This window comes from Bos javanicus, chromosome 24 (assembly GCF_032452875.1).
Source record: "Bos javanicus breed banteng chromosome 24, ARS-OSU_banteng_1.0, whole genome shotgun sequence".
Lineage (NCBI taxonomy): Eukaryota > Metazoa > Chordata > Mammalia > Artiodactyla > Bovidae > Bos > Bos javanicus.
In genome coordinates this window covers 49,152,523-49,179,275 of record NC_083891.1, presented here as the reverse complement: position 1 = coordinate 49,179,275, position 26,753 = coordinate 49,152,523, and the positions used below count along the sequence as shown (strand labels likewise).

The following is a 26,753-nucleotide window of genomic DNA, read 5'->3' as shown; positions in this document are numbered from 1 at the left end:
CCTGGAGAAGGTTCCATCTGCGCTTGAGAAAAAGGTGAAATTCACTGTTTTGGGATGAAATGTCCTATAGATATCAATTAGGTCTAACTGGTCTATTGTATCATTTAAAGTTTGTGTTTCCTTGTTAATTTTCTGTTTAGTTGATCTATCCATAGGTGTGAGTGGGGTATTAAAGTCTCCCACTATTATTGTGTTATTGTTAATTTCTCCTTTCATACTTGTTAGCATTTGTCTTACATATTGCGGCGCTCCCGTGTTGGGTGCATAAATATTTATAATTGTTATATCTTCTTCTTGGATTGATCCTTTGATCATTATGTAGTGACCTTCTTTGTCTCTTTTCACAGCCTTTGTTTTAAAGTCTATTTTATCTGATATGAGTATTGCTACTCCTGCTTTCTTTTGGTCCCTATTTGCATGGAAAATCTTTTTCCAGCCCTTCACTTTCAGTCTGTATGTGTCCCCTGTTTTGAGGTGGGTCTCTTGTAGACAACATATGTAGGGGTCTTGTTTTTGTATCCATTCAGCCAGTCTTTGTCTTTTGGTTGGGGCATTCAACCCATTTACGTTTAAGGTAATTACTGATAAGTATGATCCCGTTGCCATTTACTTTATTGTTTTGGGTTCGAACTTATACACCGTTTTTGTGTTTCCTGTCTAGAGAATATCCTTTAGTATTTGTTGGAGAGCTGGTTTGGTGGTGCAGAATTCTCTCAGCTTTTGCTTGTCTGAAAAGCTTTTGATTTTTCCTTCATACTTGAATGAAATCCTTGCTGGGTATAATAATCTGGGCTGTAGGTTATTTTCTTTCATCATTTTAAGTATGTCTTGCCATTCCCTCCTTGCTTGGAGAGTTTCTATTGAAAGATCAGCTGTTATCCTTATGGGAATTCCCTTGTGTGTTATTTGTTGTTTTTCCCTTGCTGCTTTTAATATTTGTTCTTTGTGTTTGATCTTTGTTAATTTGATTAATATGTGTCTTGGGGTGTTTCGCCTTGGGTTTATCCTGTTTGGGACTCTCTGGGTTTCTTGGACTTGGGTGATTATTTCCTTCCCCATTTTAGGGAAGTTTTCAACTATTATCTCCTCAAGTATTTTCTCATGGTCTTTCTTTTTGTCTTCTTCTTCTGGAACCCCTATGATTTGAATGTTGTAGCGTTTAATATTGTCCTGGAGGTCTCTGAGATTGTCCTCATTTATTTTAATTCGTTTTTCTTTTATCCTCTCTGATTCATTTATTTCTACCATTCTATCTTCTAATTCACTAATCCTATCTTCTGCCTCTGTTATTCTACTATTTGTTGCCTCCAGAGTGTTTTTAATTTCATTTATTGCATTATTCATTATATATTGACTCTTTTTTATTTCTTCTAGGTCCTTGTTAAACCTTTCTTGCATCTTCTCAATCCTTGTCTCCAGGCTGTTTATCTGTGATTCCATTTTAATTTCAAGATTTTGGATCAATTTCACTATCATTATTCGGAATTCTTTATCAGGTAGATTCCCTATCTCTTCCTCTTTTGTTTGGCTTGGTGGGCATTTATCCTGTTCCTTTATCTGCTGGGTATTCTTCTGTCTCTTCATCTTGTTTAAATTGCTGATTTTGGGGTGTCCTTTCTATATTCTGGCAGTTTGTGGAGTTCTCTTTATTGTGGCTTTTCCTCGCTGTGTGTGGGTTTGTACAGGTGGCTTGTCAAGGTTTCCTGGTTAGGGAAGCTTGTGTCGGTGTTCTGGTGGGTGGAGCTGTATTTCTTCTCTCTGGAGTGCAATGAAATGTCCAGTAATGAGTTATGAGATGTCTATGGTTTGGGGGTGACTTTGGGCAGCTTGTATCTTGAAGCTCAGGGCTGTGCTCCTTTGTTGCTGGAGAATTTGCTTGGTATGTCTTGCCCTGGAACTTGTTGGCCCTTGTGTGGTGCTTGGTTTCAGTGTTGGTATGGAGGCGTTTGATGAGCTCCTGTCAATTAATGTTCCTTGGAGTCAGGAGTTCCCTGGAGTCAGGGTTTGGACTTAAGCCTCCTGCTTCCAGTTATCAGTCTTATTTTTACAGTAGTTTCAAAACTTCTCCTTCTATACAGCACCATTGATAAAACATCTACGTTAAAGATGAAAAATTTCTCTACTGTGAGGGTCACTCAGAGAGGTTCACAGCGTTTATATGGAGAAGAGAAGAGGGAGGAGGGAGTTAGAGGTGACCCAAATGAGATGAGGTGGAATCAATAGTGGAGAGAGTGGGGTAGCCAGTAGTCACTTCCTTATGTGCACTCCACAACTGGACCACTCAGAGATGTTCACGGAGTTATACAGAGAAGAGAAGAAGGAGGAAGAAGACAGAGGTGGCCAGAGGGATAAAAGGGGGGAATGAAAAGGAGGGAGACAGATCCAGCCAGTAGTCAGTTCCGATTTTACTTCTTTAAAATGTTACAAAAAATTAAATTATGGTGCATCCATGCTAAAGAATATTACACAACCTTTAAAAAGGAAAGAGGTAAATAGATCTATGTACTCTGATGTCTAAGAACATCCACAATGTATATGAGGACTGAAAAAGCAAAGCTGCAGGACAATGTGATTTTGAAAAGTACCACACGCGCGCGCGCGCACACACACACACACACACACAAATAAATCTTCAAAGCAAAAGGCCTGGAAGGATACACACAAAATATCTATATTGGCTACCTCTGGAGAATAAAAATAAGAGTGGGTGTGGGAAATGAGGGGGTATTTTTACTTCTTGCTTTAGGCAATTCTATAATGCTTGATTTTTTTCCCCAACAAAAATGTATTCCTTCTGTTATCAAAAGAATAACAATAATAACTATGACCTCAAAGCATAATACAGCAGACCAGAGACCACAGGAAGACTGTTGCAGGATGATGAACTATAGGATAAACAGTGTTGAGGGGCCACTGTGGGGAGAAGTGGGAATAACGAAATGAATATTGTTGGGAACAATAATAGCTCAGGCTGATTCAGGAGGAGATGCAATACTTGAGTCAAAAGAAAAACTAAGGAACTCACTTCCATATGCAATCGACCCCAAGACATCGTTGAGTCCACAGCCCGGCTGGAAGTCACCCCCGTTGGGGTAGATGTCGATGTGACCCACGGGCATCTGAATGCCGATGCTCAAGCCAAAGGAGCGCGTGTAGGTGTGCAGGACATCCACGAAGTCCGCGTCGTCAGGGGACAGCCTCCTGTGGACGTCCGCCCCTTCAAACAAGGGCCCCGCAGGATCCAAGCCTACAGCAGAAGGGGGGGCCAAGACAGGCGTGTCAGGGGCACTGAGACCCAGCGGACAGCTGAGTCTGCAAGCGCAGAATGAAGACATCCGCACCGTGGGAAGCCTGCACGGCGTGGTGCCTGCTGTATAGGAATGCTGGCTTTCTTCTCAAGACTCCACCTGACTCAATAAACTGGTCATGAGGTTCAACCGACATGTGGATCCAAGGAACCACAGACTGTCGGAACCGAAGCAGTTCTAGAAAGAACTTGGGCTGGCTGAAACTAAGCCATTCCTCCCATTTACTCTGCCACTGGGAGCCTTCCACAGCCTTGATCTTAGCCAAAGTTTGACAGAATAACCGAGCGACCTGTATCTTCGAGAGGGAAGACTCAGTCTCCCCAGACTGAGCCATCTGCATCTGGGCTTCCTCTTCCTCTTCTGTTAGTTATGAGTCAGGCCCAGGAGTGGAACGGCAAGAGTCGGTGCACCAGAAATACTGAGCATCTGCAGGCTTCCAGAATTCCTCTCTTCTGCAGGCGCAAGCAGAAAACCCTTTGCCTGCAACCCTTCTGTATCAAACAGGCAACACTGCAGAGAGTCCTGGTTCTCACATTTAAAACAGCACAAATATCCGTGGGGAGCTTCTTACAAGTTCAGGTTCCACTGTGTAACTATGAAAAACTCTGGAAGGACACACAAGTCCCAGATTTCCTGTGTGTATGTGTGTTGGGAGAGAGAGTAGGGCAGGTAACCATGAAGATAGTGGCAACAACAGAGACAATTTCACCATCTTTTATAATATCTGGGAACTACATGACTATAAAGGGTTTCCCAGCTGGTGCTATGCCAATGCAGGAGATGTAAGAGACATGGGTTCGATCCCTGGGTTGGGAAGATCTCCTGGAGAAGGGCACAGCAACCCACTCCAGTATTCTTGCCTGGAGAGTGCCGACGACAGAGGAGCCTGGCGGGCCACAGTCTGTAGGGTTGCAAAGAGTCAGACATGATTGAGGTGACTTAGCATATATACACATGAGTATAAAACCCATTCTAAAATAGAATTTGCAAAGCATAAAATGCAGATTCCCTGACCTCCAAGAGATTCTGATTGGTAGGTCTGGTGTGGAACCAGAAAGAAGGGCTTATTCCCCAGGTGATCCTAAAACTAAGTGGTCTGTGGACCAGATTTTGGGAAAAAACTTCTTCCATGCTTCAGTACTATCTAGAAAATGAAATCTGAATGTCTTAATTCACATAGTTCATGTGCGATATTAAGAGAGTAAGTGCTTGTCAGTGTAAACACTAGCTACTATTACCAAGTAATTATGGGAGCTGAATTCATCCCAGCCTAGAAGGTTCTTTGTTTGCCCTATACACACAGAGAGAGAGAGAGGACCTAGAGAAAGCGAAGAAAAGATTGTGTGCCATTGGGAAAGGTTTGTTTAGTCTAGAACAATGGTGCTCAACTGGGAGGGGTTTTGCTCCCAAGGGGACCCCTGGCAACATTTGGCCATGTCTGGAGGCATCTTTGGTTGTCACAGTTGAGAAAAGGGCAAGAAGAAGCTGCTGGCATCTAGTGAGTAGAGGCCAAGGATGCCGATAAACATCCTACAATACACAGGTCAGCTCCCACACAAGCGCTGTCTGGCCCCAAATGTGAACAGTGCTGAGGCTCAGACGCCTGGATCTAGAAAGAGCAAGGTAGGGAGGAAAACGACCGAGAATAGAGCTGTGAAAGTAGGAGACGGGTAATAGAACCCTGTTCCCCAGACCCCAGCGCGCTGGAACCGGGAAGACGTAGTGAGGTTAGTGGAGGGTGATTTTAGGAGAAACGAAAGGCAGAGCTCTTGTTCAGAGTGGATAGCAAACCTGTGGAACTCACTACTCATGAGAACTGGTAATAACTGAAACTCTACATAGTTTCCAAGAGAAGTTTAGAAAAATGAATGAATGACAGAGGCAGAAAGAGAGCCCAGGCTGCCTGGGGGCTCCCCTCTAGCGCAGGACCTAAAAGAAAGACAGCACAAAAGCAGTGGCCTCCCTGAGAAGCCCTCGATGACTCTTTTTAGCAACTGAGCGGACCCAGTACTGACACAGGTGGCCTCTCCCTGCCTCTCACCATGTGCCCTGAAGAAAAAAAGAAAGAAGAGAAGCATTTTGCTTTGCAGCCAATAAGAGGGGAGCTCTTGCATCAGTGAACAAAAGTCTCCACCAGACAGTCAGCACCATGGAAACCAAGCTGGGCCGGAGGAATGCCGCTGGCTGACAGGGCTTCTCGAAAGGCCGGCTGGCTGGCAGGCTGAGCCTTCGCCTCCCCAGGCTGACCCTGCCTGACACGTAGCCAAAGCCCACAAACCCCACGGGAAATTTGCACAATTTACTTAACTAGGAAGGAGAGGGTGAATGCATCCAGTCCGGAAAGAGAGGATGGAGAAGCACCCCTCCTTCCATTCAGTCAGACTCCCCCAAAGGTGTCCTGTCCAGCAAATGGAATACACACCTGCATGCGTATGCACACACACTCTTGTGCACACACACAACACCCAGGAAAGCCTCTGCCTCCTGGCCTGGCAGGAAACTGTCACAGCTCCTATTTCCCTCCCAGCAGGAGGCCAGCAGCACGGCCCAGTGGTGAGGTGCAGGTCCAACGGCCTGGGTCTGGACCCAGCTCTGCTATCAGGGTGTTAAATACTGGGCCTGTGATTTAAGCCCTGAGTCCTAGTTTCCATCTGTAAAATGAAGCCCAGAGAATTCTTTGGCCTGGATGCTGTGTGCTTACAGATGGCACAAAGTACCGGTCACACACTGAGTACTTGACATTAGGTCTATCTAGCCCGCAGCCTGCAGGGTGGACACTTAGTTCTTGAATGAACAAATCTGCTTGCTTCTTTCTTTATAAGTAACGAAATGTAAGTACAATTAGAAACATATGACCCCTTCCCTAGTGGATCAGGGAATTCCCTCAGAAGCCTAAGAGGGTAAAACTCCAGCAGACCCCAAGTCCACAGATCTCTGATCCAAGCAAGACTGGGGTTCAGGTACCCCCTGCAGGCCCAGGCTAAGGACCCCTACTGGCCTCTGCGCAGTGGCCTCCCTGGCCTCTGGACGCCATACAAGCTGCCGTCTCTGGTCCTCTTGCCAGTCAGGACCGCCCAGTTCCCAGGCCCATGGGAAGTCTGAGGGGTGAGGAGAGGGCACAGGCCTCCCCCATCAGACATGCACAGCAACATGCGTCAGGTCAGCCAAACGCCCCTGAGGTGCTGCCTGGCAACTGGACAGAGGCTACTTCTTCTTGTCATGTTCGCCCCGGGGCCCCGCTCCGCGGAGAGTCTGCAGAGAAGGGGCCGCGCTCTGGACAAGCTGGCCCCCACGCTCCCCGCAGACGGCCCAGAGCACTGATCAGCATTCTGCCCAAGAAGCCTGCATCTCAGCAGCTCCCACCCAGACAGGCAGCGGGAAGGAACCGGAAGGCTCCAACGAGCCCCATCCCACTTCAGATTCAGAGACAGGGAGAGGGAGGATCTGCCGTCTGTCTCCGTTGCCAAGGACACTGGCCCTGGCGCCCTGGAAGGGCCTGTGTATGCTGCCTTTGCGCACAGCCGGCCCAGCTCCACAACACCCGGCCTCTCCTGGGGGCGAGGAGGAGGAGCGCAGACAATAGAACCCAGAGACACTCGAGGCCCATGGGCTTTGCTCCAGCCAGGGGTTACTGAGTAGTCACGTGTGGCCACACTGCCCGTTGGACAGTGCAGGCCCCGCTGACTTGATAAACAAAAGTGAAGCTCCCAAGTTATGCTGGATCAAACAGTTGGATCGAAAGGAGTGTGTGTGTGTGTGTGTGTGCGGGCACGCACACGCGCGCACTCATTAGACTTAAGCCCAGGGACAATGATTTGAGGAGGGCAACTAAACCTCACAAATGTGACTGCACCGGGTCTTCGTTGCAGCATGCAGGATCTGGTTCCCTGACCAGGGATCGGACCCATGCCCCCTGCATGGGGTACAGTCTTAGCCGCTGGACCACCAGGGAAGTCCCTCTGTATAGTTTCAAATCTACCCCGCTGGCTTGTTGAAACTCTACCTTTACTCAACTTTCTTTAGCTAAGGACTCCCTTCTACCTGAGTCCTGTTTCAAAATGAATACACATTACCAGGAAGGAAACGATTAACTCTTTCCTTCTAGGTGACCAGTTGGGCCCTTAACGTGTTGGAGGTGTGCGCAAAGCAGGGAGGGAAAATTAGCAAAAGAATGCTGGCAGGAGGACAAAAATTCAGGGCAACAAATTTGCCTCTGACTTTCTCCTAGAGGAAGTTCTGTGTTTGTTTCAGGGGCCCCTGAATGGGAAAGAGTCCTTCCCACTTTTCCCAATCACTACTGCTACTGCTAAGTCACTTCAGTCGTGTCCGACTCTGTGCGACCCCATAGACGGCAGCCCACCAGGCTCCCGCATCCCTGGGATTCTCCAGGCAAGAACACTGGAGTGGGTTGCCATTTCCTTCTCCAATGCATGAAAGTGAAAAGTGAAAGTGAAGTCGCTCAGTCGTGTCCGACCCTCATCGACCCCATGGACTGCAGCCTTCCAGGCTCCTCCGTCCATGGGATCTTCCAGGCAAAAGTACTGGAGCGGGGTGCCATTGCCTTCTCCAATCACTAGATGATGTAAATATTTCAATCAAACTTCTCACATCAGAAGATTACCAATTCTGCCTATGGAGTGTGTATCTCTCTCTAAATAAACTCACTTTCACTTTAAAAAAAAATCAATAAGATGGAAAATTCAACTTTCTATTGCCAACCTGGGTACCACTATCAGAAAGGTCTCTTTAAGGACAAAGTTTAACCACACATTTTAAACAGGTCCTTATCACTAATAAGTAACACCAATCAAATACTGGAAAGAGGCTGTTGGTGAATGAAATAGAAGTCGGAGAAGAATTCAAACCACAACCCACACTACTCGTTCCTTCCCTTGAGCTCCTGGAGCATGACAGCAGAGACTGAAAGTGAGCGCCAGAAGCTTGCAGGCAGGCTTTACCCCAGGGCTGCCCTTGAGTCTCTTTAGCTGTCTGGGTGCTTCCTCACCTTTTGCACTAAACCAGTGGTTTTCCAAGCATGCTCCCTGGTGCTCGGGGACCCAGAGATTCCTCCCGAGAAGGAGGAGGCTCAAATAACAAACTTAACACTAACCACAGATACCCAGCTTTAACCAGAACATCCTTCCATCTGCTTCATATATTGAGGTCCTGCACAAGTTCTGTTTTCCAAGGGCTCTGAGAGGGAGCCCCGGGAGCAGCCCTGAGAGAAGGAGCCACGCTTACCCGTGATTCTGCCCACCGTGCCTTTCACGAAGTTGCCTGCGTACCCAGCCACGTGAGCTCCGAGGCTGTAGCCAATCAAGTGAACATTCCCGAGAGAAAAGTCCTCCTTACCCTGCAGGAAGTCACAGAAGGGAAGGAGTGAGGAGCGTGGTCCTGAGCCCACAGGTGGACAGCAATTCAACCAGTCAGTCATGTCAGGGAGGGGACAGGGAGCCCAGAGGTGGCTGGTAGTGCTGGCAGGGCAGCATGGATGGGACACAGCCAGGAAAGGGGAGGTGGAAAGGGCTTGGTGGCACTTCAGTCACCCCGCAACGGGGACAGGGTGCAGATTGTGACTAGAAGCTGCATACCTGAAAGTGAAAGTGATAGTCGCTCAGTCGTGTCAGACTCTTTGTGACCCCATGGCCTATACAGTCCATGGAATTCTCCAGGCCAGAATACTGGAGTCGGTAGCCTTTCCCTTCTCCAGGGGATGTTAATGACCCAGGGATCGAACCCAGGTCTCCCACATTGCAGGCGGATTAACAGCTGAGCCACAAGGGAAGCCCAAGAATACGGGATTGAGTAGCCTATCACTTCTCCATCAGATCTTCCCAACCCAGGAATCAAACTGGGGTCTCCTGCACTGCAGGCAGATTCTTTACCAACTGAGCCATGAGAGCCCTTCCCCTACACGTTTCTAGCAGTGTCTGAGGTTGGGAGGGGTAGCAGTGCAGAGGTCAAAGCCACCGGATGCACTGGAGACCAAGTGCCAGACACGGTCTGCAGCAGGGTGCTCCCTGCCCATTCTCTTAGGCCCAGGAGCTGCCCATCTCCTCGTCGCCAGCCTGTCTGGGATCCCAGAGTCGAAGCATCAGACCTTGATAGGGAAGGTACTCGGTGATGAGGGTGAGGGCGGATTTGACCCCATGGCTCAGGAACCAAGCTCAACTAAGCAACCTAGGCAGAGGACTGAGGACTATGTGAGAATCCTGACCAGAATTTTACCACAATTCATCAGATTTATGGGCTTCTAAAGGAAGGCCAGGTTAGAATTGCCCAGATAATTGAGTCACTTTGCCAGTGTACCCCTGCCTCCCATTAAGTCCACTGAGCCTGGGCAAATCATTAACCTATAAAAGTAAATGTAAGACCTCAAGATCTGTTTTCCACATATGTTTTATGCAAGGCATTAGGCTGCATTTGTTTGAACCAACCCTCCCCACCCTCAGCCCAGCCACCCTTCAGAATAAGAGCAGACATCAGTAGGTATTTAAGATTACATGCTTTTGGGCTTCCCTGGTGGCCCAATGGTAAAGATTCCACCTGCCAATGCAGGAGACCCAGGTTCCATCCCTGATCTGGGAAGATCCCGCATGCCTCGGAGTCACTAAACCCATGTGCCGCAACTATTGAGCCTGTGCTCTAGAGTCTGGGAACTGCAGCTACTGAGCCCATGTGCTGCAACTGCTGAAACCTGACACTCTGTCCATGGGATTTCCCAGGCGATAAAACTGGAGTGGGTAGTCATTTCTTCCTCAGAGGGATCTTCCCCACCCAGGGATCGAACCCACGTCTGCTGCCTCGCAGGCAGATTCTTTACCACTGAGCCATCAGGGAAGCCCTCACAGGAGAAGCCACCACAATAAGAAGCCTGTGCACCGCAACTGGAGACTGGCCCCGGCTCTCTGCAACTAGAGAAAGCGCGTGCAGCGATGAAGACCCAGCACAGCCGAAATTAATTAATTTTTAAAAATGTTTTAAAGATTACAAGCTTCTGAAGGCATCAGCAAGTAATGACCCAGATGGCAAATTTTCTTCCTGCAAGTAAAGTAACAGGAAAAATCCAGAAATGAATCAATAATTAGAAAGCTTTCTAAAAGTTCCAGCTTCCAAAATATTTTAAGCGATACTTAATTCAGTAAAAATTTGATTCTTAAAGATATTCTTGGTTCACTGTAATAATCTGATCTTTGTTTCCTAAAAGGGTTCGGATTCAAGATCCTTCTCAGAAAAGGAGATGATTCCCCTCAGTCCCATTGTTACCTGAAGCCAGTCGAGCATCTGTGCGATGCTGTGACCCACACCCCTTGTGTTATTGACCGCATCTACGTAAAGCTGGTGAGCCAGTGGGAGCCAGTCCACCACCACGACGTTGGCTCCTTTCTCTCTTGTCTGCAGGGCTGACACCAGTTTGTACAGCCAGTTTTCAAACATGCCACTCATCTGCAGAGAAAACAGGACTTTAAAAAAAAAATCTTTTTCTGGGTTTGAAAAACACCAGTGAATATGGAATTCAGTTCCGTGACCCTCTCCCACAGCCATGGAACATGCACATTGGTCCCCCAGGCCAACACTTGCCCATGAGCGGGGCCAGCCACAGTCAGGATTGCTATGTGGGTGAGTGTCTTCCATTGCCCTTGATGACGTCTCCAGTTTTTCCCATCGAAAATGTCCGAGCTGGTGTCCTGTGTTGCTGCCCCACTGACCAATAGGGCTGCTAGGAGATACATGCTGGTGGCCATGCCGACCTGAGGTTAGCCCTGTCACAGTCAGGCAAGTAAGTGACCTGGTCCAGCATTCAAAAGCAGCTGAGAAGGGTTGTCCTGGAGAATTGGTTTCTTTCTCAGAGATGCAAAGAGATTCTGTCTCTTAGGCAAATGCCGAGTTAACAAATGACCCCTTCCCACAACCCATCTCTGCCATCCCTCTTGACCTTAGAGGAGGGAAGATCTGTTGCTGGAATCCCAAATTACAACTCAGAGCACATTTTCCCACAGAAACAAAGTGTAAATGGTGACTAGGTCCAGTTGTAAACCTATCCATGAGTGCATTATTAGATAAATAGATTTCCTGTGCCTGGCCTGGGAACCCAAAGGCCATTTACAATCTTGCTTCTAAGGGAAACTGCTGTTCCAAGTTCCAAACAGATTACAAAAGAACTTTCTGGAATGCATTCGTCAGTTGCAGGCAGTTTGTATTTGCATTTTGACGGGGGGGGGGGGGGCCTTTAAAAGATCCAAACGCATGATTCTAATCATAGGCTGTGAGGTGAGGATGGGCAGACAGGCCCTTAACGATCCCTTCCGTTGCATTCGGTACATAGGTGCCTGTATAACACCCCCTAGCCAGGCCTGACCCCAACAGTTGGTAATAGACCTAAAGACCCAGCAAGCATGTAACGGGTATGAATTTCTCATCATTAAGGGGAGGAACGTCCCCTCCCAATTAGCCCAGGCAGAAACCTGCTCACTTAACAGTGCCATTTTCCTACAGACTGCCATTAGATGAATGGATAAATCCCTCGCTGGTCCAAAGCTTCTGAGGCCGAGCATTAAAGCCCTTTTTTTGTTCAAGTTTGTTATGGGCTTTTCGATGTGAATGGCTCAGCGAGGGCATAGAAAGACTCCAGTGCCTTTAAATGGAACCATCTCTATGCAAACAGGAGGGCACCGTGCCAACCAGGGCTGGCCAGCCGGGCCAGCTGGCTCATCACAGACTCTCTGAGCCAGTCGACTTGCTTCAGTTCAGCTGAGCTCTCGCAAAGGGATGGCCCCCGTGAGGCAGTGGTTGACCAATGTAATTAAGTGTAATTAGAGGGTCCCTTAAGAGCCAGTGGAGCTGGGCTACTGCCCTCAGGAGAGCCACTTTCTGAAAGCCCACTGCGTGCCAGCATTAAATGCCACCCTGCTGGAGTCCAGATTGCCCCCTCAGCGAAGTGCCCGTTACATTCTTCACAGCTGTCTGAAATACAAGCAGCCCACAAGAAAAGAGGGGGAGAAAGAGCGGAATCTGGAAGTACCAGTATGCTTTTTAATTGACCAAAACAAAGGAGACCAAATCCCATGTAGAGCTGGAAAGCTACCTCCCCCCGGGCTCACCGTCCATCCGTGAATGATGAAAAAGGTTTTGGCTGTCACGTTGAAGCCACAGTCCTCTAAGGGCTGGCTGTGGCCAAGGGAGAGATCGCATCCTTCATCCTCTGGGTCCTCTGAGGTGCGGAGGTTAAATCTCACAGGGGGTTTGGCAGCAGTCGGTACCACCCTGGATTTGTTGAACTCACCTGGGGAGAAAGGACAGAGCGTACGGATAACTAGCAGGCCTGGGTGGTGAGAGATCTGGGGTCCAGTTCTAGTTCACTCTTGAGCAAATTACTTAACCCCTCTGGGTTTCAGCTTTTACATCTGCTGAATGTTTCCATCTCATCTCACAGAAGAGTTGCAAAGGCACACCTCACCAATATTTAAGTGTTAATTAGTCACTTGTATCAACTACTGTAGGGCTTCCTACTGCGGCCCAGAGGGTCTCCACAATGCAGGAGACCAGGGTTCCATCCCTGGGTTGAGAAAAGCCTCTGGAGGAGGGCATGGCAACCCACTCCAGCATTCTTGCCTGGAGAATCCCATGGAGGAGGAGCCTGGCAGGTTATGGTCAACGGGGTCGCAAAGAGTCGGACAGGACTGAGTGACTAACACACACAAACACACACATCAATGACTGTGAATCTGAAGTAAATAAGTCTCCCTTACCTTTCTTCCTTCTTTCTAATCCAAATGAGCTCTCTTTCCTTCCCTCAAGTTACTAATTTCAGAGAACAGGTCCTCAAGTCTTCTCTTGAAATGCTTGGGACCACTTGCATTCCTGGAGAAGGAAATGGCAACCCTTTCCAGTACTCTTGCTTGGAAAATCTCATGGACAGAGGAGCCTGGTGGGCTACAGTCCATGGGGTCTCAAAGAGGCAGACATGACTGGGCAACTACACTTTCACACAGACTTGTATTTCAGAATTCAGAAATTTTCAGATTTTAAACAGGTATTATGATGTGTATATATATAGAGAGAGAGACACACACACACACATATATATACACACACGGTTTGGGGCATTCCTCATTCATCAAACACACCAACAACATTTCTGTAAGGAAATACATGACTACTCATACTCAAGGATGAAGAAAAAGAAAAAGATTTTAAAGACCATCTTGTTGGTTCAGGTCACTTTTGGATGCCAATTGTGTAAGAATTCAGGTTAGATAAGGCCAGGTCTTGCTACCAAACAAGTTACCAGTCAAATTTTTCAGTTTTGAAAGATTTTGGAATTGGAGGTAAGGAACTTTGACCTTTTAAACACTGGGCTTCCCTACCGCTCCCATGTCAATTCTGGCACTTACCCCAAACACCTCATGCACCCTCAGTGCTTCCTGCAGTACCAGACAGGTGCCAGACACTTTTTTACCTTATTAAATAAATTATCAAAGCCATAGAGATGCTCGTAAGAGCAGCAAATCCTCTCCTTTCAGCTCCACCGTGTACACACACACGCAGCACTATCTAGGAGACGGCCCTACTTCAAAATACAGCCCATGTTACTGATGGTCCCAAGACCTTTTAACACTAGGTATTGCAAATTTGGAAAACTCAGCAGTGGCCACAGGACTGGAAAAGCTCAGTTTTCATTCCAATCCCTAAGAAAGGCAATTCCAAAGAATGCTCAAACTACCGCACAATTGCACTCATCTCACACGCTAGTAAAGTAATGTTCAAAATTCTCCAAGCCAGGCTTCAGCAATATGTGAACCGTGAACTTCGTGATGTTCAAGCTGGTTTTAGAAAAGGCAGAGGAACCAGAGATCAAATTGCCAACATCTGCAGGATCATCGAAAAAGCAAGAGAGTTCCAGAAAAACATCTATTTCTGCTTTATTGACTATGCCAAAGCCTTTGACTGTGTGGATCACAATAAACTGTGGAAAATTCTGAAAGAGATGGGAATACCAGACCACCTGACCTGCCTCTTGAGAAATCTGTATGCAGGTCAGGAAGCAACAGTTAGAACTGGACATGGAACAACAGACTGGTTCCAAATAGGAAAAGGAGTTCGTCAAGGCTGTGTATTGTCACCCTGCTTATTTAACTTATATGCAGAGTACATCATGAGAAAAGCTGGACTGGAAGAAACACAAACTGGAATCAAGATTGCCAGGAGAAATATCAATAACCTCAGATATGCAGATGACACCACCCTTATGGCAGAAAGTGAAGAGGAACTCAAAAGCCTCTTGATGAAAGTGAAAGTGGAGAGTGAAAAAGTTGGCTTAAAGCTCAACATTCAGAAGACGAAGATCATGGCATCTGGTCCCATCACTTCATGGCAAATAGATGGGGAAACAGTGGAAACAGTGTCAGACTTTATTTTGGGGGGCTCCAAAATCACTGCAGATGGTGACTGCAGCCATGAAATTAAAAGACGCTTACTCCTTGGAAGGAAAGTTATGACCAACCTAGATAGCATATTCAAAAGCAGAGACATTACTTTGCCAACAAAGATTCGTCTAGTCAAGGCTATGGTTTTTCCTGTGGTCATGTATGGATGTGAGTGTTGGACTGTGAAGAAGGCTGAGCACCGAAGAATTGATGCTTTTGAACTGTGGTGTTGGAGAAGACTCCTGAGAGTCCCTTGGACTGCAAGGAGATCCAACCAGTCCATTCTAAAGGAGATCAGCCCTGGGATTTCTTTGGAAGGAATGATGCTAAAGCTGAAACTCCAGTACTTTGGCCACCTCATGCGAAGAGTTGACTCATTGGAAAAGACTCTGATGCTGGGAGGGATTGGGGGCAGGAGGAGAAGGGGATGACAGAGGATGAGATGGCTGGATGGCATCACTGACTTGATGGACATGAGTCTGAGTGAACTCCGGGAGTTGGTGATGGACAGGGAGGCCTGGCGTGCTGCGATTCATGGGGTTGCAAAGAGTCAGACACAACTGAGTGACTGATCTGATCTGATCTGATCTGATTGTCATCATTAGGGCTTCCCAGGTGGCACTAATTGTAAAGAGCTCACCAGCCAATGTAGAAGATAAGGGTTCGATCCCAGGGTCAAGAAGATCCCTTGGAGGAGCAACCCACTCCAGTGTTCTTGCCTGGAGAATCCCAGGGACAGAGAAGCCTGGTGGGCTGCCATCTACGGGGTCTCACAGAGTCGGATACGACTGAAGCAACTTAGCAGCAGCAGCAGCAGCCCTGTTCTAATCATCTAGGATACCGCCCCTGATAACAGGCTAGGAAATTAGACAAACTGTCCAGTCACCCAGAAATCAAGGGAAAATGGACCAAATGACTATACCAGGAGCTTAATTATCCCAGAGTTAAAAAGAAAGAAAAAAAACCACAAACAAATGGAGTCATGGAAAGAGAGACTAGAGTGGTAGAGGGGTTGGTGGTGAAGAGGCCAAGGGGGAGGACAATGTACCAGATGTAAAAAGGATAAAGTTCCAGAAAATGCAACTAAATACACATGAGCAGAACTCTGTCATTAACGAACAAAAGCCCCAACTGGCAGAAATTTGAACCATGGACATAATTCATTCAAAATCTCCCAGTTTCCACCCAGATAGCCACTCATAGAGACCAGATGGGAAGTCTAGGGAAAAGGCAAAGAGGGTCTGCTGGCTTCCCAGCACTGACTTGTGGATAAACCCACATAAAGTGAACACAAAAGGTCACTTTAGCACCTGGCTCTCTCTGACCCCACAGTTCTCTAGCTCATTTCTACTACTTCCAGCCCACATCACTTCTGCCTCTGGGACTTCATAATTGTTCTTCATCCGATGTCCCCAAGCTCATCCTCTCCTCTCCTCCAGTTCCTTGCTCAGAAGTCAACTCCTCAGTGAGGGAAGTCTGGTCACAGACTAACGCTACACCACCTTCTCCCTCCAGCCCTCTGTACCTTCTGCCTCTCCTTTATTTTGCTCCATAACACTGAGCACTATTTCTATGTTTTAAGTAGTTGACTGGCTGTCTTCTCATCACTGAAATGCAAGATCCCTGGGGGTATGGACTTACACCTGTTTTGTTCACTGCTATATCCTCCTAAAAGCCTGTGTGCTCAGGTGCTCAGTTATGTCCGACTCTTTGGGATCCCATGGACTGTAGCCCACCAGGCTCCTCTGTCCATGGGGTTTTCCAGGCAAGAATATTGGAGTGGATTGTCATTTCCTCCTCCAGGGGATCTTCCTGATCTGGGATGGTACCCATGTCTCCTGTGGCTCCTGCATTGGCAGGGAGATTCTTTACCACTGTGCCACCTGGGAAGCCCCACTCCTAGAAGGGTTCCTGGCAAATAAAGACTTCTTTGAATGAAGGAAATAACCCCCAAATACTTAGAATCACAGAACATAGAAGTTGAAAGGAATGTTAGCATTTTACAGGAGAGGAACTAGAGATGAAACCTACTCTGGTTCAATTATACTAGAGTTGGGAAAGTGTTAAGTAATTTTTCCATTCATTCAGATTAACCCTGCTGCTCATACATAAGCAACTTGGACCAACATCATTTGACCCAATCTTCAGTTCATTGAGTCGCAAAGAGTCAGACACAACTGAGCAACTGAACTGAACTGAATTGAACAACAGGATAGTAGAAGATGAGCTAATAGGATATGGTTCAGGGGTTCCCCACTCTCCTCTGCTTAACCAATTGACCTGGTACTCCTGTGGGGTGACCCTACCCTTGCTCCTCCAGGGCATGCTTCCTCCAATAGAAGAGACTGAAAAAGAAAAGCTGGCAGATGGAAGGAAGACAGGTAGCAAGAGGAGGAGCAAAGGCTGGAAAGACTGTTGGGGAGGAGGAAGAGTAGGCTGGCAGCCTGGGGTTCTCTGCACAAATTGCCCACCAAATCCTCCCCGAAAGCGCTCCTCAAACCAGAGCCAGCTACCCTGGCACCTTAAATTTCAAAGCATCTAGCCGAGATTAAAAAGAAGAGCGCCAGATGACAGAGCTCTTTCTAACAACCTTCTTGCCTCGAAAACCCGCAGGTTCAAAGAGGGCAAGGTTAAAGAGCTGCTGGCAGCCAACTCTGCTGACTGGACAGCATCGATAAGAGTGCGTATTAACGGCAAAGGGGTGGAGCCGGACCGAGCGCGGGCGAGCGCACCCGGCAGCCGGCCGGCTCTGGGATGCCCTGGTCAGAAGCGCCGAGGAACAAGTGAACTGCAAGACTAATTAGGAGGAGAGAGTGGACAGCGCAGGCGGAAAGCAAGGAGGATGCTGCAGGGTCGAGGAAGAAGGGTGGGCAAGAGAGAGGGCACCTGGCCCAGAAAAGAAGTTCCGGGGGTGGTAATAAAATAAGTCCACGTTACCTTGCAGCCGTCCCTCTGGGCCAAGGGGTGTGGGGTCTCCCGTGGCAAAGCCACAATAGGCGCTCCACAGGCAGAGCTGAAGAACGGTGTTTCTCATCCTTACCACCTCCCCGCACCCCCTTCTCCAAAATGGGACTTTCAAAAAGACAAAAAACACCTCTCGAAGTTTCCAGCGGTCCAAGCCTGTAAGACCCCCAGTGGGAAGCCCTCTCTCCACCAGAGAGAACGGTGGCCTTAGCTGAAGGTGGAGAAGGTGGAAGATGAAAACTCAGCTAAACTCAGCCGCGGGGTGGTGGGGGGAATGTGAAGGGGCTTGAACCAGAACCAGATCTGCCCTCTCTCGTGCCGCCTGCCCAGGAAGCCAGGGCTCGCCACTGTCACCCAGCGAGCTCCCGGCGAGGTACTTTTTAAAAGTATTGGGAGTCATCTGATCCATCGCCAGATGGTGATTTGCATAATTTATTCTAGTTCCCGGACTCTGATTGGTCACATCTTCGCTGACGCCAGAACCAAAGACTCCCCAAAGTTTGAATGAAAGCGCCGCACATCCACCGCGTGGACACTCCGCAAGCGCAGGCTTGTTTCCTCCCCAGGCGGCTCCGGGGGCAGCCGCGCTGTCACCACCCTACTTTTTCCCAGTGTCCATTCCCGGACCCTAGATTCTCTGCCACCCCCTGCAGCTCCAGGGGAGTCGTTGCCCCATAGCCCTGCTCCCTCCGCGATCGCGATCCCTGGAGAAGGAAGGTTGTCCTCTTCAAGGCGCAAAGCCATCCGCGCGCGCGCGCGCAGTGCTCTCTCCTCGCCCCGGGCCAACGGTCCGAATGGAGAAAAGACACCTGGTCACCCTGTGGTCCTTCTTTACTCCCTTTCCTGCTGCGAGCGAGGCCCGTGACAGGTGTAGACCGCGTAATCCGACAATAACCCGGCAGAGTAAAAAGGCTGCGGGCCCCTCTTGGAGTGCTCGCTTCGCCACTAGCTACAGAACTCAGGGCAAGCCACGCAACTACCCCAAAGCCGTTCCTTCCTCCCCCGTATACCGGTGGTAACAGCTCCTGTCGGTTAGGATGTTGCAGAAATTAAAAGATCCAGGATAATACCATTTGAGCTTCCCTGGCGGCTCAGCTGGTAAAGAATCTGTCCTCAATGTGGGAGACCAGGGTTCGATCCCTGGGTCTGGAAAGATCCCCTGGAAAAGGGCATGGCAACCCTCTCCAGTATTCTTGCCTGGAGAATCCCATGGACGGAGGAGTCTGGTGGGCTACAGTCCATGGGGTCGCAAAGAGTTGGACACGACTGAGCGACTAACACACACACACAGGATAATACAAACAGCGCTGGGTGCGGTGCCGCGTGGTAGGCGCTCTCATACCTGGGGCTGGAGGGCTAGAGGGACGCCAGGCGACACTCTCCTAAGGAAACAATGAGCCAGGCTTGAGGATCTCAGACTCGCAACCAGTGCCAAGTGTCGGGGCGGAGGCGCGCCACCCCCTATCGAGGGGAATGAAGCAGCTTCTTCCTCTCCGTCATCATTTTGCCCTCTTCTTCCCTTCATTGCGCGCGTCCCTGCTCCTCCCGCGGGTGCCGGCTCCAGCTCCGCGCCCGGAACCCCGGGACCGAGGGCGGCGACCGCGCCCCTGAGCCTGCATCTGGGGCAGGGGTCGGGTGCTGAGCCCGGGGCCTTCGGCCGCGGGCGGCCAGGACGACTCCGGAGCGGCTGCGCCTCCACAGCCCTCGGGAACGCGGAGGAGGCAGGAGAGAGAAAGCGCTACGGCCGTCTGCGCACCGCCGTCCGCCTGCGCACCACCATCCGCCTGCTTCCAGCCAGACTGCACCTTTGACCGCAAGTAACCCCGCGGAGCAGAGAAGGCAATGGCACCCCACTCCAGTACTCTTGACTGGAGAATCCCAGGGACGGCGGAGCCTGGTGGGCTGCCGTCTATGGGGTCGCACAGAGTCGGACACGACTGAAGCGACTTAGCAGCAGCAGCAGCAAGCCCGCGGAAGCCTGGAACCAGTCCAGCTCCCGCCCGCAGAGAGGAAAACCGCCCGAGCAGTCCGGCGCCCCTTCCTCGCCGGTGTCTGCGCCCCCGCCTGGGAGATCTGTGTGGGGAAACCAGTCTGGAGCAGCCGGTCCTGTTCCGACTTATCCTCGTTCCGTCTGTCACTCCAGTTGCCAGCGCCGAAGCGGGCTTCGTCCGTCCTGTGCTAGAATTCATTAACAAGAGGCAGGCCGGCTCTATTTTTCAGTGTAAACCTCACTGGTCATGAGTAAATGGAGCTCCCAGATATCTTTTCCCCCTCTTCTTAACACTCCCCTTCTTCACTGGCAAACTATACAGACGTAAGTCAGGTATCATCTCCATTCTACAGATGGGAAAATTGAGTCAGAGGAACAGGCTGTAGCTCTGAAGCAAGTCTCTGATAACCAGTTCTCTCTCTTCTGCTTAGTTTGATTTAGCCAATTGGCCTCTGAATAGGAACGTTTTGGAGCCAAATCTCCATCTCTTGCCTGGTTGAGTCCGTAGGCAGCCTGTGAGTCAAAAATCCCCATCTCTATTCTGAGTTACTCAAATCATAGCCCCTAGAACTGTAAGTGGACAGTGTGGAGGGTGTGTCTTGGGGACCTCTGTCACAAATGAGATTCCCTAGAACAGCTAGGTACTCCTGCAAAGCTGGTTATCCTACCTGGAAAAAAAAAGATTCAACAAGGTCAATTCTCATTTTTTTAACTGCCAAGGCTATGAAACCATTTAGATTTTACTACTGGTTGGTTAGAGTGCCCTCCTGTGTCTCTATATCAAAACATCATGTGAGAACTTTCAAAGCACATAATGAAGCTATAATCACAGCATTAGAGTAAAGTATAACATCAACTCTCTTATGCAAAGAATAACATATGTATAAAATATGCAAAATATTTTCTAGAAGAACCTCAAGGAGGGCTTGGGAGCCTCCTGTGTGGAGGAAGACCCTGCCTGAGGAGTTTCAGCAGAAACTTTGTATCAAGGTCTCAGGTTACTCTAGCAAAGGTTCTGAGCATTTTTCTAGGCAGTCTATCATCTGAAGACACCTTCCTAGGTTAGAGGAATGAACCTCCCTTTCATAAGAGGAGCCCACTTTCCACTTCAGACGCTGAAAAGCAAACACACACCTTGCCAGCCTCCCTTGCAGCTAGAGTTCCTGGTTTAAACTCAGCCAATCAAACTCTAAGGTGAAAGCCAGTGAGTCTAGAAGCAAACAGCCACTCCACTCTGCCAACAGGGCAGCAGAAGCCAGCTCTGCTCTGGGTGGGGGAGGAAGAGGGTGGGACGGTGGCACCCCCAGGCATCCCCAGACCAGCCTGCAGAGGGACTTGGGCAATGCAGTCTGCCTGAGTATACTTTCCAAGCCTGGTTCTTTTGCCCTGCAGATATTCTGATATTTTGATTGCAGTAATTCTGATTACTATTAAAAAATATGTTTTTTAATAGTTCCACTATATATTATAATTATTTTAAATAGATTAAGATTTTTAGTTGGAGTTTCAATATCAAACTCTCAGAAATTAACAGAATGAACAGACAGAAAAGTAGAAGGATATAGTAGACCTGAAAAGCATTATGAACCAATTCAACTGTAAGATTTATACAGTTTTCACACAACAGCAGGATACAAATTTTATTCAAGTTCCCATAGACTATAAATCAAAAGACACTGGACCATATTCAAGAATAGAAACAAAATAAGGTGGAAAAATTTCATGGTCTAAAACTATTGAAATCATACAGAGTCTGTTCTCTTATCACTATGGAATTGTGTTAGTAACCAGTATCAAAAGATATTTGAAAATAACCCACATATTTTCAAGTGCAATGTGACATTTACCAAGAGAAATCTTTGACTTAGCCATTGAAGGTCTCAATAAAGTTAGACTGAATAAAACACAGAGGTGATTGCAGAGAAGAAAGCATTTAAGTGAGAAATCAATATCAAAGATATTTTTAAAACTCCATGTATTTGGAAATTAAATGTCCACTTTTAAAGGATGGTTGTACCTAAGAAGCCATATGAAGGAAAATTAGAAAGTATTTGTAACGGAATAAAAATGAGAGACCACCACCTCTAGGCCACCAGGCTCCTCTGTCCATGGGCTTTTCCAGGCAAGAATATAGGAGTGCGTGCCATTTCCTCCTCCAGGGGATCTTCCTGACCCAGGGGTCAAACCCATGTCTCCTGCATCTCCTCCACTGACAGGCAGATTCTTTACCACTAAGCCACCTGAGGATCCTGTGTGTGTGTATATATCACTTTGCTATACATCTGAAACTAACAAAAGAAATGGAAAATATAGTTAAATGCACAGCTTACTCAAACTCTACTTTCCAAGGTCAGAGAATAAAAAATAGAAAAGAGTATTAGGCTGAGATGGGACTTGGTTCAGTTCAGTTCAGTTCAGTCGCTCAGTCATGTCCTACTCTGAGATCCCGTGAAGCGCAGCACGCCAGACCTCCCTGTCCCTCACCAACTCCCAGAGTTCACCCAAACCCAGTCCATCAGTGATGCCATCCAGCCATCTCATCCTCTGTCGTCCTCTTCTCCTCCTGCCCTCAATCTTTCCCAGCATCAGGGTCTTTTCCAGTGAGTCAACTCTTCACATGAGGTGGCCAAAGTAATGGAGTTTCAGCATCAGTCCTTCCAATGAACACCCAGGACTGATCTCCTTTAGGATGGACTGGTTGGATCTCCTTGCAGTCCAGGGGACTCTCAAGAGTCTTCTCCAACACCACAGTTGAAAACATCAATTCTTCGGACTTAAGACAACTCTAAAGAATGAAAAGGCTTTAAGCCCCAACTCTTGACTGGCACTTGGATCCCCTGAGTTAAGTTGACCACAAAGTTTGGAAAGAGAGTGCCAAATCTCCATCAAGGAGGTAACACCCTCTGCTTACTTGGCTCTTAGCTCTGGGCTACAAGCAGGAGTTAAAGTAGCCTGACTCTTGGTAAATTCAAAGACCTGAGGTCTACACCTCCTGAAGCTTGTATTTCTCAGAAGCAACACTTCCTCCAAAAGGAATAAGCTAGAGGAGCATTTCCCTATGTGGGCCTGTGATGTTAACAGGTATCCCATGGAATAAATAGGGCAACACTGAGTTAAACAGGTTAAAACAGGCTTCTTCACTGCAGGACTTCTCAGGACTTTTGCTACACTTTAACCCTTCAGTAGCTTCAGGTTTGATACTAAGACCCTTCAAATGGCCTACGACACCCTCCATGAACTGGCCCAGGGAGGCGCACTACCCTGTCTTTTACCACCCTCCTCTCCTCTCCCTGCCTCCTGGCGATCCTGGCCTTGTCTTAGCTCCTCTGCCTGGTCTGTCCAATCCAATACCCACGGGCTCTTGAGCACTCGAAATGTGGCAAGGCTAAATTGAGATGTAAGTGTCAAATGCATACCAGATTGGGAAGACTTGAACAACAAAAAAAAATTAAAATTTTGTTCTTTTTTTATTTTTGACCTCACTGCAACTCATGTAGGATCTTAGTTCTAGGGATTAGAATTTAGATCTAGTTGGCCAGGGATTGAACAAGTGCCCCCTGCAGTGAAAGCTCGAAGTCTTAACTACTGGACCACCAAGGAAGTCCCTATAATTTTCTCTTTAAAGCTTTCTCTTGTTTGAAAATTGTCTTTATTTGGCTGCCTCAGGTCTTAGTTGCAACGTGCAGGGACCTTGTGGCAGCACAAGGACCCTCTAGTCTTGGCTCTCTGGCTCAGTAGTTTCTCCACGGCCTGTGGGATCTTCCCAGACCAGGGAACGAACCCACGTCCCCTGCATTGACAAAGCAGATTCTTAAACACTGGACCATCAGGAAAGTCCCCCCATAATTTTTTATGTTGAGTAAATGTTGAAATGGCAATATTATAGATACATTGATTTGGGTAAATTGTAATAATAAAATGAATTTCATCCTTTTCTTTTTACTTTTTCAATGAGTGCTAGAGAATTTTTCATTCCATATGTGGCTCACATTTTATTTCCAGTGAACGTTCTAAAGGAGAAGGCAATGGCACCCCACTCCAGTACTCTTGCCTGGAAAATCCCATGGGCGGAGGAGCCTGGTAGGCTGCAGTCCATGGGGTCGCTAAGAGTCAGACACGACTGAGCGACTTCACTTTCACTTTTCACTTTCATGCATTGGAGAAAGAAATGGCAACCCTCTCCAGTGTTCTTGCCTTGAGAATCCCAGGGATGGGGGAGCCTGGTGGGCTGCCGTCTATGGTGTCGCACAGAGTCGGACACAACTGAAGCGATTTAGCAGCAGCAGCAGCAGAACATTCTAAAGCATCAACATTTGACCTTTGGCCTATTTAATGCTAACTCTTATCAGACTTCAGATATCTGCTTGGGTGTCTTCTTCAGATCCCTTACATTTACATTACAATCTCTTACATTTCCTGTAAGAATGCTCTTTTCTTTTATAGAACTTACCCAGGTCTTTAATTAGACATTATTTGTTTGGCTATTTGATTCGTGTCCCTCTCCCTGTAGTGTGTTAAGTCCCATGAAAGCAGCAGCTGGATTTGTTTCTGTTGTTATTCTTCCTCCCAGAGGCTAGCATTAAGCTTGGTGCATAGAAGATTCATTAAATATTTGTTGAATGACAACATAAATGAAGTGTGAGGTGAATCTCCAAGAAAGGGATAAAGTATTCAACTTTTGCTAAATTAACCACAGAACCTTCACCCCATAAACAGTTTAGTGAAGGGTCAGAATTCCCCAGGAATACAGTTTGAGAAGCATTGGATTGGGGGCTGTCACTACAGAAAGAGAGTTAATTGAGCCCCAGTTTAAATCTCATCTGCAATAGGGCCTCAGCTCTCCTATGTTCTGAAGGTAGCTCTGGTTTGTTTTATGTTTCCTTTCTCTACAAATCTCAAGCTTCAAGCCCTTGAATTCTTCCACTTAGAAGACAACTAAAGCAGGGGTCCTCAACTTCCTGGATCTAGTACCTAATGGTCTGAAGTGAACCTGATTCAATAATAGCAGACATAAAGTGCTTAATAAGTGTAATGTGCTTGAATCATCCTGAAACCTCTCCCCAACCCCCATCCTCAGTCTGTGGAAAAAAACGTTCTTCCGTGAAACCAGTCCATGGTGCCAAAAAAAGTTAGGGATCACTGATTGAAAGGAAGCAGAGTAATTCTCCTTAATAAAGAAATTTTCATGCAAATTCATACGCAACTTATGCATGATTGTATGTTTCTCTCCTGCATCTATACAAGCATAGAGCGGGTGAAATATTGAGTTTAATTAGGAATTTGGGTAGTTTAAAGGAATTTACCTAAGAACTATGTCAGGCCTGACGCATTTCTTTTGGAAAAGAGAGCATGATAAGGGGCTATGTGATCAATTGACCCAAAGGTTGAGGCCCAAGGAAAGATAGTCAAGTCAGACACTCATACCTCCTAAAAAAAACAACCAGGGTGGTTCAGTTCACATGTTATTTTAACTCCCAGCATTAAAACGTGCCTTCTGGGATACAATTGTTTTACAATGTTGTGTTGGTTTCTGTTATACAACAATGTGAATCAGCCGTGCTGCTGCTGCTGCTGCTAAGTTGCTTCAGTTGTGTCCGACTCTGTGCGACCCATAGACGGCAGCCCACCAGGCTCCCCCGTCCCTGGGATTCTCCAGGCAAGAACACTGGAGTGGGTTGCCATTTCCTTCTCCAATGCATGAAGGTGAAGAGAGAAAGTGAAGTCACTCAGTCATGTCCGACTCTTAGCGACCCCATAGACTGCAGCCTACCAGGCTCCTCTGCCCATGGGATTTTCCAGGCAAGAGTACTGGAGTGGGGTGCCATTGTGCTTTATCCCCTCCCTGTTGAGCCTTCCTCCCACCGCACCCCATCCCGCCCATCTAGGGCACAGAATTGAGCCTCCTGTGCTGTACAGCAGCTTCCCACTATCTATTTTACACTTGCTAGTGTATATATGTCAATTTAAAAACATAAATGCACACATTAAATGCAAACCTTTGCAAAATATTTTTTTAATAATTAAAAAAAATGTCTTCTGCAACTAGCCCTGCATACAAAAGCTAAATGGTCACTAAGGGATCGGCCAAGAGCTTGGGGATTCTGAGCAGCCTGGAGACCAGCACCGTCCAGGGAAAGGACCAGAGGACCACAGGCAGCCGTGGCAGAGTAAGACAGCTGAGCTGACCCCGCTGTCCCACCTGCCCTACCTTTTCCCTAGCCCATCACTTCCACACAGCAGACCAGAGAGAGGAAAAGTCAAGGCAAAGGGGCTTATTGCCAAACTGAGAAGCTTTTTAAGTGTTTCCAGACTGGAGAACTGGATCACCAAACTAAGTTCCTTTTTAAATGCTCTGGGCCTGTCCAAAGCTCTGGGGGGAGGAGGGTGGGGGTGGGTGGGGAGACAAGAACAAAAACTTTTAAACCTGACTCCAAAAGGTCCATTTTCTAGCAAAATATGTTTACAAAGAACTGACCCTGGGATATCTAAATAGACCAATAACCACAAGAAAAGATTGGAAGAGACCAACAAGCTTATCCACACAGACTCCCAAGATGCCAGATGGACGTGATTTCCCAGGAAATTTCCTTAAACTATCAAACCCTTGGTTACATCTCTTTTTTCACCTATTTCTGTGCCTACACCTATTAACACATACTCACAAGCTTGCTAAATTAAATTAGTAATGACTAAGCTCAAGTGGCCTTTAAATCCTGCCTACCAATTGGCCATATGTGCTAGACTCTCCCTACTCCTCCTCCTAAACGGTGCTCTCACATCTTCTGCTTTCCCTCAAACCCCCAACATCTTTCCCGTTCTTACTCTTAGCTGATGACCTGGCTTCCCACTTTAGTAGAAAAATAAAATCAATCTCAAAAGTATATCCACAAGCCCCGACTGCTGAAACCCACCTATTTGCACCTGTACCCATGTCCTCAACCTCACTTCCAGTTACCAAAGATGAGCTATCTGTGCTTCTAAGTAACCCCCTCCCTGCACACACACACGTTCCCCGCCACACACACATTCACACACTAGATTCCATCCCTTCTCACTTATACATGG

At 47.6% G+C, this 26,753-nt stretch overlaps 1 protein-coding gene across 1 annotated transcript in view; it reads right to left on the bottom strand.

Moving 5' to 3' along the window:
- LIPG (lipase G, endothelial type) overlaps positions 1-18,072 on the bottom strand; it is a 33,523-nt gene extending 15,451 nt beyond the window's left edge. The window contains exons 1-5 of the mRNA XM_061400143.1: positions 17,672-18,072; positions 12,410-12,591; positions 10,575-10,754; positions 8,550-8,661; positions 3,026-3,247 (exon numbers count right to left, since the gene is read on the bottom strand). Of these exons, the coding sequence (XP_061256127.1) occupies positions 3,026-3,247; positions 8,550-8,661; positions 10,575-10,754; positions 12,410-12,591; positions 17,672-17,768 (793 nt within the window). The 5' untranslated portion in view covers positions 17,769-18,072. The remainder of the gene's footprint in view (positions 1-3,025; positions 3,248-8,549; positions 8,662-10,574; positions 10,755-12,409; positions 12,592-17,671) is intronic.
- Positions 18,073-26,753: the final 8,681 nt, after the last annotated feature.